This window comes from Pan troglodytes, chromosome 13 (assembly GCF_028858775.2).
Source record: "Pan troglodytes isolate AG18354 chromosome 13, NHGRI_mPanTro3-v2.0_pri, whole genome shotgun sequence".
Taxonomy (NCBI): Eukaryota; Metazoa; Chordata; class Mammalia; order Primates; family Hominidae; genus Pan; species Pan troglodytes.
The window spans coordinates 99,074,318-99,088,338 of NC_072411.2; the positions used below are offsets into that span (position 1 = coordinate 99,074,318).

Below are 14,021 nucleotides of genomic sequence, written 5' to 3' on the forward strand. Positions count from 1 at the left end.
CTGAGTGGGATCAAGGAGAACCCCAGGCTAGCTCTGGCCCTTGGCTCACATTTGGACATCGGGAAATATATACTTGGACCCATCATTTCTGAGAGTGGAGTGATTTCCCAAACACAGCCTTCTTCTTATTTAGCTGCCTGGCCAGCAAGTTCTGGTCAGAGCCATTTAGTCTTCAGATTTATCATATACCAGTCTGGCATGCTCCCTAAATTGTGTGGGACACAAATAAGATATCTAAGCAATCTCCCTGAAGCTTCCCTCCCTTAAGGTTGGGGTGAAGAGAAGGCATTCTATCTCCTCCACTACGAGGGGTGGTAGAATTCACAGCAGAGCTAGCTCCAAAGAAGCCTTCTCTCTAATCTCTAACTTCTTGTTCTTTCCAACTGTGACTTTAGAAATGGGGAAGGGGGCCATGAGTTGAAGCACCAGTATCTCACTTTGAAATGTGGAGGCAATGCCCCAGTGTCCTAGGCCCTCAACTGAAGGCAAAACTGAAATGTTCTATTTTAACACATCCTGTTGAATTGTTCTTTCATCAGCTGCCAAATTCATTCATGGTAAAGCCCCCAAAATTTTTTCTGCCACATTACAAAAAAAATGGAACATCTTATCATAAAAAATTGTCTATTCCACTGTTTTGAATATAGATTTACATCCAAATTCTAAATCAAAATTTGTGAACTTATATTCACATCTGAGAGGATGCCAGTGGTATCAAAATATCCATGCTCACCCCCACCCTCACCCTTAATGAGAGTTCCTCATAGGATTTTATGTTTCTCTCCAACTGAATTAAATAGAAGAAAACACAAGACCAGCATTGTTGAGGTTTCCAGAGAACACTGCCCCTTGGCAGGCTGCCTGCTGGGAGGTCAGGCACAACCCAAGTCCTTCTCTTAGCAGGACCTCTGAGGAGAGAAAACAATCATCAGAGACTTGTTTGGAGCTGGGGTTCAAATGTACTGATTTTTCATTTTCTTGTCCTTAGATGACCAGCCAGTAGTTTTCCTTTTTTTAAATGCTTTTCTCTACCTGCTTTCTTAGTCTTGAGAGGCGTAATGACACATTGCCAATGTAAGTCCATATTATTTTTCAAAGAGATGGGGTCTTGTTCTGTCACCCAGGCTGTACTGCAGTGGTGCAATCATAGGTCACTGAAACCTCAAACTCCTGGGCTCAAGCAATCTTCATGCCTCCGCCTCCTGAGTAGCTAGGACTACAGGTGCACATCACATCACCATACCTGGCTAATTTAAAAAATACTTTTGTAGAGACAAGGTCTTGCTGTGTTGCCCAGGTTGGTCTTGAATTCCTGGACTCAAGCAATCCTCCCACCTCAGCCTCCCAAAGTGGTGGGATTATAAGCTGTGAGCCACTGCACCTGGCCATAAGTCTGTCTTATACAGACACATATATTTATTCAGAGCTGGGTGGTAATGGTTTTCTAAAGTCCGGTGATAAACACAAGAAACAACCTAAAACATTGAGTCGTTTATTTGAAAGCAGCATAATTTTAGTGTTGAGTTGCCCAAGACACAGTTGCTTTCAGTCTTTCTTCAGAGAATCCCAGAAGCTCCTAGAATATGTAAGTAGGGGCATTTGTCACCCCTACTTATTCCCACAGTTGAAGTTCAAGTTCATTCCTATCATTGAACAGGGGAGAAGATTCAGAGAAGCAGCCAAATTCTAAGTGATTTGGCATGAAAAAATCTCAGCCTGAAAGTAATCAGAGGCCTAGAGTTTTCAATCTCTCTAAGTTTTGTAGACAATTTACATAATTACATTGGCACACACATTTTTCCATTTCAATAAAAAAGCCTCAAAGATCTTTATGTTCATGGACAAATCTTTAATATTGTAAAAAATATATAATAAACCAATATAAACTCAAAAATTCCAAATAGGGGCATGATTTCTTGATTTTTCTTTTCAGAGCCAGTAAGAATACATTTCAGATAGAGGAAAAGGGAGGTCTGGAACTTTCCTTTGCCAATTCCCTTCCTCCACTCAAACATACACAAGAAGCTTTATTAGCCAAGTCTCCCCCACTTTGCTTTGATATTTTGAGCCCAATTGAATATGACTGATCACAGCTCTCAGTACATGTTTGTGGGCAGATTTTTGCTTGCACACATAGTACGAACGTCTTTGATCAAGACCAGCTGAGAATACTGGCCTAAATAGGTAGACTTGGCAGAATTCTCAACCTTGGCTATTTCTATCAAGGCTAAGGGGTTCATACTACCTTTTAGAAGTCTTTTTTCCTCATGGAACTAATTAAATATAAGTCTGTATAATAGAAGTAAAGTTAAAACAACTATAATAATTTCTGTTTCTTTTTGATTACAGCAAAACGGACTGAACACAAAGTAGTTTATAAATTCCATGCTTACGATCACAGACAGGAGCCACAAACCATGCATGCCAAAGTAAACGCAGACCAAGCTGAGTGTCAGAGTCAAAGAAAATATACATCAAATTTAATGATACATATTTAATGATATGTATAATCACTGTAATTGCTTGAGTAGACAGGAGGAGGCGCCAAAGACACATTTCATCAGCCTCACAAATCAGCTGGTCCAGATGGCCCCCCCACCTTCTTCAATCCTACTCCAGCGCCCAGAGGACAAAGTCCCTGGACCAGTAGTGAAGGCCAGAGGACCACACATACTCATTTACTCTCTCCATTCCCTCCACAGGCCAGAAGCATAGGCTGGGATGGTGGAGTCAAAAAAAGATCTCCTTGCACAATTCCTGCTCAGAAGCTCAAATAACCTATGAAGAGCTACCAGATGTGTATCTCTTTGTCAACATAACTCTAGCACAAAGCACAGAGTCAGGGACAATTTGTTAAAAGGATGACCCCTGCGAAGACGGCTATTTGTGTTGGGAGATGAGGAAGAAGATTGGCATGGCAATGTGAAAGTCTTAGAAATTCACCTCCTAGTGCATATAAGTTAATTGGTTTGCTTTCCTAACATCTAATACCCAAGGAAATTGGAGTTTTAAAGACTGTTAAGATATTGGGTTCCTACCGAAAGAGGGAAAATATATGAGAAAAAGCATCCCCCTCAAAACCCCACTTCTTCATTTAATACTTGTTTTGGGGTTTTAAAAAAAACTTTTAGGTTCAGGGGTACATGTGCAGGTTTGCTATATAGGTAAATTTGTGTCATGGGGGTTTGCTGTACAGATCATTTTGCCACCCAGGTACTAAGCCTTTTACCAAATAGTTATTTTTTCTTATTTTCTCCCTCCTCCCACCCTCCACCCTTAAGTAGGCCCCAGTGTCTGTAGTTCCCCTCTTTGTGTCCATGTGTTCTCATCATTTAGCTCCCCCTTATAAGTGAGAACATGCAGTATTTGGTTTCTTGCTCCTGTGTTTGTTTGCTAAAGATTATGCCCTCCAGCTGTATCCATGTTCCTACAAAGGACATGATCTAGTTCTTTTTTATGGCTGCATAGTATTCCATGGTATCTATGTACCATACTGTCTTTATCCAGTCTACTGTTGATGGGAATTTAGGTTGATTCCATGTCTTTGCTATTGTAAATAATGCTGCAATGAACATACATATGCATGTATCTTTATGGTTAGAATGATTTATATTCCTTTGGGTATACACCCAGTGGTGGGATTGCTGGGTTGAATGATAGTTTTGCTTTTAGGTCTTTGAGGAATTGCCACAGTGCCTTCCACAATGGTTAAACTAATTTACACTCCCACCAACAATGTATAAACATTCCCTCTTCTCCACAACCTGGCCAGCATCTGTTATTTTTTGACTTTTTATTAATAGCCATTCTGACTGGTATGAGATGGTACCTCATTATGGTTTTGATTTGCATTTCTCTAATGATCAGTGATGCTGAGCTTTTTTTCATACGCTTATGGCCACACATATGTTTTCTTTTGAAATTCACTTAACACTTGTATCAAAGACAGGCCCTATTCCCTTTTCCCTCCTTTCAGAACCCTTTCCTCCTGTCTTATCTCCTGTTCTAATCCATCCACAGTTAGGTGAGCCAGCAGTGGGGATAAGATACCTGCAAAGGCCTGATTTGTGGTTCCACTCCTAGGGGAAAGTCCAGGATTGTTTTCAGGGTTGTGTTTTGTTTTGATTGGGAGGGGTTGGGGCATAAGAATGTTTTTAGCCTACTTAGGATCTTTGCTTTGTACAAACTACACCCCAGAGGAATTTTGGGATGCATTCCAAAATAGGAATACATAAAATTTTCTGTCCCACTAAAACCATTCAGGAAAGTGAGAGGAGAACTTTCATCCTGTGTTACAAACGGCTGACTGAGGTTTCTTTCCTGAAAGCAAACAACAGTAACACTTCTACCAATTATATTGATAATCCGGTCTGTTCGACTGACAGTGTAAATTAAGATCAATTAACACCTCCTCCTAACCGTTTTTGAATGTTTTATAATTGTCACAAATAGTCATCTCTTTGTAAATTACACAGGGCAAATGTTGATCTAATCAAAGGGGGGTAATTCATTTTCAGACAAAATTTGTGAAACCTTCTTATGGACAGGAAAAACTCTTACTTGAATAACAGAAATAATGGTAGCAAAATGGTCTTCCTGAAAAAATGAAGATATTGCATGCGATATGTTATTTCTATACAAAGAAGGTGTTAGGATAATTATCCTGAGTTTCTAGACTATGAAGGATTAAAGATGACTCACAAAAGTACTATAGAACAGCACACATTATTAAGACTACAATAACAAACTGTATAATAAAAGTTTGTTTTATCATGACAATTATGACATGGTTTTCATAGAGAAAACCAATTAAAGACAGCTGTGTCTTAAGTATATTTTGGAAGGCAGGCTCATAATATGTAGTGACAGTAGAAAGCCTTCACTCTGCCACTGATTACCACACACACACACAGACACACACACACGCATACACATTTTGTGAGGAGCATTTCTTATATGGGATCTAAACACAAAGCCATATTTGCTAATAGGTCTATACCAACTTCCATGGCAATGCTGGTGTTAGGAGGCAGAAATGGTACTGCCTTATATCAATGACTACCATGCTTTTGTGCTGTGCTTAAAAGCCTTGGGTGGTGATGGGGCTCTAACCTGCAATGGAAGGCAGCATGGTGCAGTAGAAAAAACACTTTTTGAAATCAGAATTCATGAAATCCTGATTCATGGACCCACTTTTTACACAAGCCAGAGCTACAACTCTGGAAAAAAACAGTTAATGCCTCTGTGATTTGGGGTATGTGTGTGTGTGTGTGTGTTAGAGAAAACAAAACAAAACAACTCACCAATTCCAGACACTGCCTGTGCCCATAGGCGGCAGCATAATGTATGCTATTGTAACCTTCCTTGTCCCGGATAGATGGATTTGCATCATTTTGAAGCAGAAACTCTAGACATCTGTAAGTATAAAGATGAAGTGTTATTTTAGAAAACATCTCTGGACTGAAAAAGATAATTTATGTAAATCCTCCTATTATGAACGTTCCATGAAGTACTTTATGAGTTTGTTTCTTTAAAAATCCTACAGCAATGAAGTTTTATGTGTTGAAAATTGTGTGTGTGTGTGTGTGTGTGTGTATGTTTTCTGTAGCTATCTTTATTTGAGCTTAATATAGCCATTCTAGAATTCAGGAAAAGCTTTAGGAAAAAGAGGGTAATTACGATTTTTTTCTCCTCATCTTCAGGTAAGAACATCTGTTATCAAGATTACTGAATAGCAAGTTTTGGAGCTCCATGTTCAACAAAGTCTCAATAAAGAAGTGGTCAGTATTAGGGCAAGTAACAGGGCAACCTCAATAGGGAGGGGTTTACTCTTAACCTCACTATAAAATCAAAGGTTAGAAAATGAAAGTTAAAAAGAGTAAGAAAAAAAAATAAGAATAGCCTAAACAATAAAAAGATTAAAGGAATGGGTAAGCATTTTTAAAGAATGAAGAATTAACTTCATAACCACACATGAATAAAGAGGCTTAAATTTCACCATTAGGAATATAGACCTGAAAAATCAATGTTTAAAGCCTTTTCAGGCAGAGTTGTAATTTTTCTGAAAAAGCCACAGTCTTTGGAATGCTTAGAGGAAGGAGCACGGCTCCACCTTCACTGAAGAGCCCAAAACTCTAGTTCACAAGTACCCAGGAATGTAATAAGTTCTGCTCAGGGCCTACTGCAAACGGTCTAGTCCTGCTGGGAAAGAGGGAGTCACTAGTCAGGAAGCGCTGCTCCATAGCATCAGCATTATCCCTGTGGCAGTGGGACAAACATGTCTTTTACAAGACCAAGCTGATTCAATTTCATACTCAAATCAAAATGTTAAGATTCTAAATATCAACCCATACATTAAATAAGACCTTCCAATAGAAAATTTCTATAGTTTACCCAAAAACTTTTAAATAGCATTTACCTATCTTTTGGTATAAGGCAAAACGAAAAAAGTCAATTACACATAGGGACAATTAAAACAGACACTTCAATTTCTAGAAAAACTGATGAAAGCCATACATTTTTAAAAAACCAAATACCCACATGTCAATAATAAATCAAACTATTCTTAGAGTCTTGCTATTATTCTCTCTTCGGTCATTTGCACCTTATAAGGAAGGAAGTTCTTTTTTATTTTGGTAATTAAATGCCCATGGAAAGGATCCCAGGTATGACTCACTGTAAATTGAATTTGACTCTTTAAATGAAATCACTCAATAGGAATAACATGCTAGTGGACACACAATTCCCAATTTCTGAATGGATTATATCCTAAAAATCAGTTAATAAATTGAATTTGTAATATAGCCAAACTATATATACTAACAACAGTATTATTATAATAAAAGTAATGTAGAATTTGCATATTCTCCACATTGTTTGTAAGGAAAACATGCATTCCGTGTTTTCACTGGGAATGCCTAGTTTTTTTCTCTTCCCAGAGCCTAGTAATTTTGGCAATTAAGATGCAAAGCCAACAGATGCACATGAGGTCAGAGGCGTATCTGGATACAGGGAGTGGCCTCCCTTTGCATAGAAGAACTCTCAGGCAGCTGGTTCCCCCTGCCCCCCTACCTTTCTTGTCCCCTCCCTCTCCATCAGCTTGTCTGGCTCAGGGCAAGCTTGCAGTTCACTGTAAAAGGAAGCGTTTGCTGCGGTGGCTTAAGATGCTAGTCTTTTAATATTGTTATTTTAAATTTGGGGGTATTAAAGCAAAACTCTGGTCATTCTACTTTATTCACTGCTGCATTTCCTGTCCTCATCCCAATTACCATCGAAGTTAGGTCCCACAACCTGCATTGGAGCCACACTCTCTAACTACCTTTCCACAACAGTCTGGGCATGGGAGGAGCACAGTGGAAAACCCTGGAGTAGACACAGGCATTCAGGCCACAGAAAAACTGGCTCCTCTAACAATGGAAGAATAAATAAGTTAACAACGATGTGCCTGCAGACTTATAGAGCACCATATCCACTGGATTCCACAGGGGTGAGGCACAAGGAGTGGGTACCAATTCGTTTGTTTGTTCATTTACTCAACAGCTATTGAATATTGACTATGTGCTAGGCACTGCACTGAGCACTGTAAGCTTCTCACTGTGACCTGTGGTGCAGAAAAGACTCAGAGGACGAAGCTGTAGAGGTTCCCGTGCATCTACAGCCCTGAGTGATGGCAGGCACTCCCACTCCTGCCACAGCAAAGACCTACGTCTCTGTTAGAAGCCAGGGAGAGGCAGGTGGGATGAGGGGCCCAGGAGCATCCTTTTGCAGGAGCAGGAGGCTCTTCCTAAATTGATGTGTATGTGGGCTGGGGGTGAGGGGAAAGCACAAATGGTTATTTCACACCGAAGTATTAAGACCTTTTAAAATAGAATCTGCTAAATAGATGTCCCCAGGTCATAAGAGCAGAACCTAAGCCTCTGAGAGGAGGCTTTGTTTGTCTTCCTTGGTACATGATGCATCGCAGTCAGAAATGATATTTAGGACACCAGGTCCTAAAAACTGCTGACCAATCACAGTGGTGGCTGAAGCAAAGCTTACAATTTTAGAAAGTTCCCTGTGTGAAAATAGCAGAATTGAAGGCTGTATTAAAACGAATAGTTTCTTCCCCATTAAAGGCAAGCCCATATCACTTCCTCAAGATCCCAAGTGAAACCCCAAAATAGTAAGGCAGGCAACGTGGCAACTCAGAAAAGCAGAAGAAGCGTCAGAAATGGCACCTTGTTCTTAAGCTGAGAAGAAACTTACAGTGTGGCTTCCTTTTCCTTCAGCTCCCTGGCTCTTTCAAGTTCTTCTGAATTTTCATGGGCATTTCCTAAGATAGTCTTACTTCTCAGCATAAAGGATAGAAAAAAAATTGCAATTAATTTTTTAAATGGCAAAGCTGTTAATGGTTTTGGTGCAATTTATATCTCAATGATTTTTACCCCAACCCAAAAGAAGTAAGCACCACTGATTTTCATTGAAGATATACATGGTTCTCTCCAAAGCCATCCAGTAAATCTATTCTCTCCCAAGGATCCAACTGAGAATATGATTTCTTAAAACTTCCACTTAAGTATCAGCAATTAAGGTAACAATCAAGTTGCCCACCCTTCTATAAACATCCTAAACTTCCCAAGTAAAGAAGTGAGTTAGCTAAAACTTCTCTGACTCCTACCACATTCCCCACTGCCTCCTTGCCAACTCAGCATCTCATTTGTCCAGAAATGGGGTCCTATTCACTCTTCATCTGCCAGAACAATTCTTCATCATCCAGAATTCCTTTTCCAGCTCTTAACAGATGAAGTATATTGTTTCCCCACCCTTTTCACCACCCCCAATCTATTCCAATGAATTGCCTGGAGCTTGGCACATAGTAGATGCTCAATAAATGTTTGTTAAGCAATGTCTGTTTATAACCTGCATGCCTAAGGGATCAGAATGCTACACCTGATATTATTATTTTGATTTATTATATAACTATGAAGAGGAAACAAGCAGTATTTTTCAAACTATGGATCATAAGCCATTACTGAATTGTGAAATCGACTTAATGGGTTGTAGTCAGCAAGATTTTTTATCTAATGAAACAGAGAAAATGTCAGAATGCATCACACATGGTAAAAGTAAATATGATTTTATGAAAACTTTATTTCCATTTTACATACTATATAAACTATATATATGTGAATGTGCATATGGGGTCATGACTGTAAGATGTTACTTCTCACTGTGGGTCACCATCTAAAAGCCATTGCTCTACAAGAGAAGCAATTACCACTGACCCAGAATCAATTCCACAGCACAAGGCAGCAAATAATTCAATAGTTCTTCAAACAAGGTCATCAAAAAGTATTCCTATGAAGGAAGCCCTTCCTTAAGCTTCTAAGAACAATTTCATCAACTGTGGGCATCTCTCCAACCTTTTTCCCTTTAACTAGTTCACTTATTTCTGTTTTCTATTCCTACGCACTTAGAATCCAAACATGCCCTGAGCAACCAACTTCCTCTCCTCTACCTCCTGAAAGGGCATTCATATCCAGGTTTGGAGCAATGGTGCCTAGTTTACATGTACTAATGCTGAATTTAAAGGCTGTTGGGATTATGCATGGGTGGATGTTTTTGACATATGACATATATATTAGCAAATGTAAGTTTTATAGGAAATGAAGCATTTAAGTGGTGACGATGAAAACTACGGTATATGTCAAAATAAATTACAACAGATTTTGAATGAACCATAAACCTGAGCTTGACAGCTCCACTTGGGATTCAACCCAAAGAACAGAGAAGTAATTGTGCAGTGACACGTAATAATCAAACATAAATTGACCAGAACAGGAAAGCCCAGGTTTGGAATGAAGCAAATCTAACTCTTTTGGATTAGTCTAACTCTTTTTCCATGAGGTGGTATGAAGAAAACTTAGCAATCCTTCCCCACCACTCCCCAACCCTGTTCCCAGAGGAAGCATGAGCAATGCTGTTTTTACTTTCTATCCATGTCTGATGCAGCGGCATAATGCAAAGCTGTGCGTCCCCAGTCATCTGTTTCATTAACGTTGGCCCCTGTGGTCACTAATGTCTCAATACAGTGGAAATGACAATTCGCAGCTGCATAGTGCAAAGGGGTCCTGAAAAACAAACAGCAATTTATTACTCCATTCAGTCTAGAAAACAGGCCTGTTGTTGGCACTAGCACTGGCAGCAGTATGCCTAGGGCGTGGAAAGCTCTTGGACTCTCAGAGTGTGTGGAGGCCAAAGTCATGCCTTCCTTCAACTATACAAGTTAGGTATCCCTTATCTGAAATGCTTGGAACTAGAAGTGTTCTGGATGGTTGAGCATCTTTTATTCAAAAATCCAAAATTCAAAATGTTCCAATATGCATTTCCTTCGAACATTTTGTCAGTGTCCCAAACGTTGCAGATTTTGGAGCATTTCAGAGTTTGGATTTTCAGATGAGGGGTGCTTAACCTGTATAAACTGGAAGTGAGGCTACAAAGACAGTGGCTTCAAACAAGGCCATCTACCATGGATCTGTCCTTTCTTTTCCTTCCTAGAGCCTATCCTAGTTCAGGTCTATGTTATTGCTTTTTTGGATCATTGCAAGCCCATCCTATTGGCTTCCTTAGCGCTAATCAAGGGTCCATAATTTCTAGTTAATGTAAATGAAGAATTTTTTTTAAGGCGCAATACCCACATATAACAATCATGTTCTAAAACCTTTGGTTCTCTCTACTAACCAATACTTGATTCCTCAGCCTAGAATTGAAGACTTTCCAAAACTGGTCCCAATCTCCTTTGATGGGGTATCTCTCTCCCCTAGATGTACCCATTAGGATAACCAAACTGGATGACTTGAGGCTTTCTGGATCATGTCCCTACTTCCCCCCCTACCTTTGTCCAGGTTGGTTTAGCCCCAGGAGTGCCCATTCACGAATCACTTCCACCCATCAAAACCCCACTCATCGTCTTGTCCCAGGGGCTAGTTCTCTTTAGTTTGTCTAAGATGGCTTATCTACTCTCTGGGTCTGTCTTGAGTTCTCATCACATATTGCCTTGATTTTAGCACTGGTGTATTGTCTCATCCTCCCCACTGAACTGCAAGCTCCTTGAGGGTAGGGATGTTGGTTAATGGGAAGAACAATGCAGAATCCAAATCCAAATCCAAATCAGAAGCCCTGGGTTCTGGCATTGGCAGATGTGCAAGCTGGCCTAAAACACATCCCCTCTCTGGGTCTTGACTTCTTCACCCTTATTTCAATAAGAACTTTTAAGCTACTGTGCCCTACCTAAGGTCCTTCTAGGTCTAAAATTCTGTGTATATGTGTAAATCATTTAGTTTCTCTCTCATTAGTTGGTTTTTCTCCTCTTTAGTTAAAAAAAAAAGAAATTTTAAATATTTTACCTATTGGATTGCATATGTTTTAATTAGACTGAAAATTATCAGGTAACAACCTCATGACAGAGCCCAAAGATAAAGGCTGTAAGGTCCTTCTAGGTCTAAAATTCTGTGTACATGTATAAATCATTTAGTTTCTTTGGACTCAGCTTTCTCATCTATTAAAAGGGGTAACAGTATCCCCACATACCTCATAGTGTTAGTATCAGAAAACACAAGCACCTCGTAAAGGGCAAGACTACAGAAATATAAAGTAATTTGCTGTACATTACTTATTTTTAGCTCCCGATTGTTCAGCAGTTTTTCTGGTATGACCAGCTGATAGTCAAAGAATAATAAACAAATGATCAGTTTTCAAGTATAATTATTTCATATTTTATAGTCAACTTATGGGCTCTCTCACTAGTTGATTTTTCTCCTCTTTGGTTCAAAAGAAAGAAATTTTAAATATTTTACATATTAGATTGCATATGTTTTAATTAGACTGAAAATTACTAGGTAAGAACCTCACGACGGGGCCCAAGGATAGGGAGAAAATGATACCCAGTTCTTGTCCTGAGGAGACTCACAGTCAGGTGGGGATGTCAGAGACATGTGAACCAGAGCAACTCCATCTTGAATAAGGGCTGGGTAAAATGAGGCTGAGACCTACTGGGCTGCATTCCCAGATGCTTAGGCATTCTAAGTCATAACATAAGACAGGAGGTCGGCACAAGATACCGGTCATGAAGACCTTGCTGATGAAACAGGTCGCAGTAAAGAAGCCGGTCAAAACCCACCAAAACCAAGAAGGCAACAAGAGTGACCTCTGGTCATCCTCACTGCTACACTCCCACCAGCCCCATGACAGTTTACAAATGCCATGGCAACATCAGGAAGTTACCCTATATGGTCTAAAAAGGGGAGGAATGAATAATCCACCCCTTGTTTAGCATATAATCAAGAAATAACCGTAAAAATGGGCCACCAGCAGCCCTTGGAGCTACTCTGTCTATGGAGTAGCCATTCTTTTACTTCTTTACTTTCTCAATAAACTTGCTTTCACTTTACTCTATGGACTCGCCCTGAATTGTTTCTTGCGCAAGATACAAGAACCCTCTCTTGGGGTCTGGATGGGGACCCCTTTCCCATAACAGGGAGAGACACAAGGAGTGAGAGTCCATAAGAACAGTGTGAGGTACTCTGCAGTCATGAAGGATTAGGGTGCTAGGGGAGCAGAGAAGAGGGGCATGCCATCGGTGCACAAGGAGGTGTCACTGACATGAATCTGAAAGGGCGGGTAGGAGTTGCCTTAGACAAGTTGGTAAGAGGAGAAATTTGTGGCAACCCCAGAGAAGGAGGGTACATGTAGAAAGGAAGGGTAAAGAGATGCAATGGGAAAAAAAATTATATATATATACATGAAAAATATATATACATGTACCAGCTAGCATCATGGCATCATTTACTTACATAAAGGACCATTAAGGTAAGAAGAGTTCTATGACCCATTGGTGGTGTGTGTGCACTTAATGTTTTAAACATGTCTGAAAATTCATCCGAAGATGAAATGTTCAATACATATAATAAAATATTCTAGATCTTAAGACTAGGATTTATGTGTTCCACTCCGCTAGAAACAGAATTTTCCAAACTATATCCATGTAGGAGTTTTGTTTTGTCTTTTAACTGAAAAAAAAAAAAGGGAGACAATTGGCACATCTAAACAGCAGCTGTGAGTGGAGATGCTTTCTTTGTGGCTTGTTATTTGGTTTGTTGGCAACCTCTATGAGAAGGGACTTCCTTCCGAGGAGGATGGAATCCCCCCAGCTAACTTCCCAGTTTACCATTTCAACCTAACTTGATTACTACATAGACCACTCCCAGTTCCTCTTATTTAAGCACTTGAAGCACAACTCTCTGATTACATACCTCCCACACTTGTCCTTTTTATGGAAATCTGCTCCGCTGCTCTGCAAGAGTTTTATACATTCCACATTACTAGAAAGACAGGGAAAACATCATTAAGATGGAAGAGATCAATTACTGGCCTATCTTCAGCAAGAGCTATTTTCTGCAGAGTACAGGACCAGATGAAAAGATAGCTCCTGGTCTAAATTCCGCTAATAAAAACCTGAACATATTAGAGTAATGACATATTGTAAGGATCTAAAGTTCCTATGATTCCTTTTTCAAAGCTAATAAATCAATAGATTAAAGAGCTTGGTGGAACATTTTTAATTCCATGACTAAGAAATTTAATGATTATTACATGATTAAACCCTCCAGTGATGGTTTCATCATTTATCCTAAAATTCTTTTTCCAAAACCGTCAAGAGTTTATGAAACAACCACTTAAACCTATAATAATTTCATGTCACCTTTAAACAATGAGCCAGAGTGGATGGGCGTTACCTTCTATCACAGCAGAATGAATTCACCATGATAACCACTTTCAACCCAGATACTCCTTAATAGAAAATAAAACAACTGTATTTCCCTGTCTTTGTAATTTATGCAAATAAATGTGCAGAACCAAGGCTGAAAATGATGTCATGGAGCACAGTGATCTTCCATAGCTTCTTTATCATTTGCAGAAGCAATAAATCATATTTAGTAGAGAGAAAAGGACCCATCAAAGTGATTTTTCCTATTAAAGGGCAT

At 39.5% G+C, this 14,021-nt stretch overlaps 1 protein-coding gene across 18 annotated transcripts in view; it reads right to left on the reverse strand.

Annotated features, from left to right (window-relative positions):
• Window positions 1-14,021, reverse strand: part of ANKRD44 (ankyrin repeat domain 44) — a 351,835-nt gene that overhangs the window by 114,724 nt on the left and 223,090 nt on the right. For all 18 annotated transcript variants that reach the window (XM_063791430.1, XM_009443922.5, XM_063791432.1 and 15 more), the window contains 4 exons: window positions 13,290-13,358; window positions 9,969-10,109; window positions 8,245-8,325; window positions 5,304-5,415 (listed from right to left, as the gene is read on the reverse strand). In XM_063791430.1, the coding sequence (XP_063647500.1) occupies window positions 5,304-5,415; window positions 8,245-8,325; window positions 9,969-10,109; window positions 13,290-13,358 (403 nt within the window). The remainder of the gene's footprint in view (window positions 1-5,303; window positions 5,416-8,244; window positions 8,326-9,968; window positions 10,110-13,289; window positions 13,359-14,021) is intronic.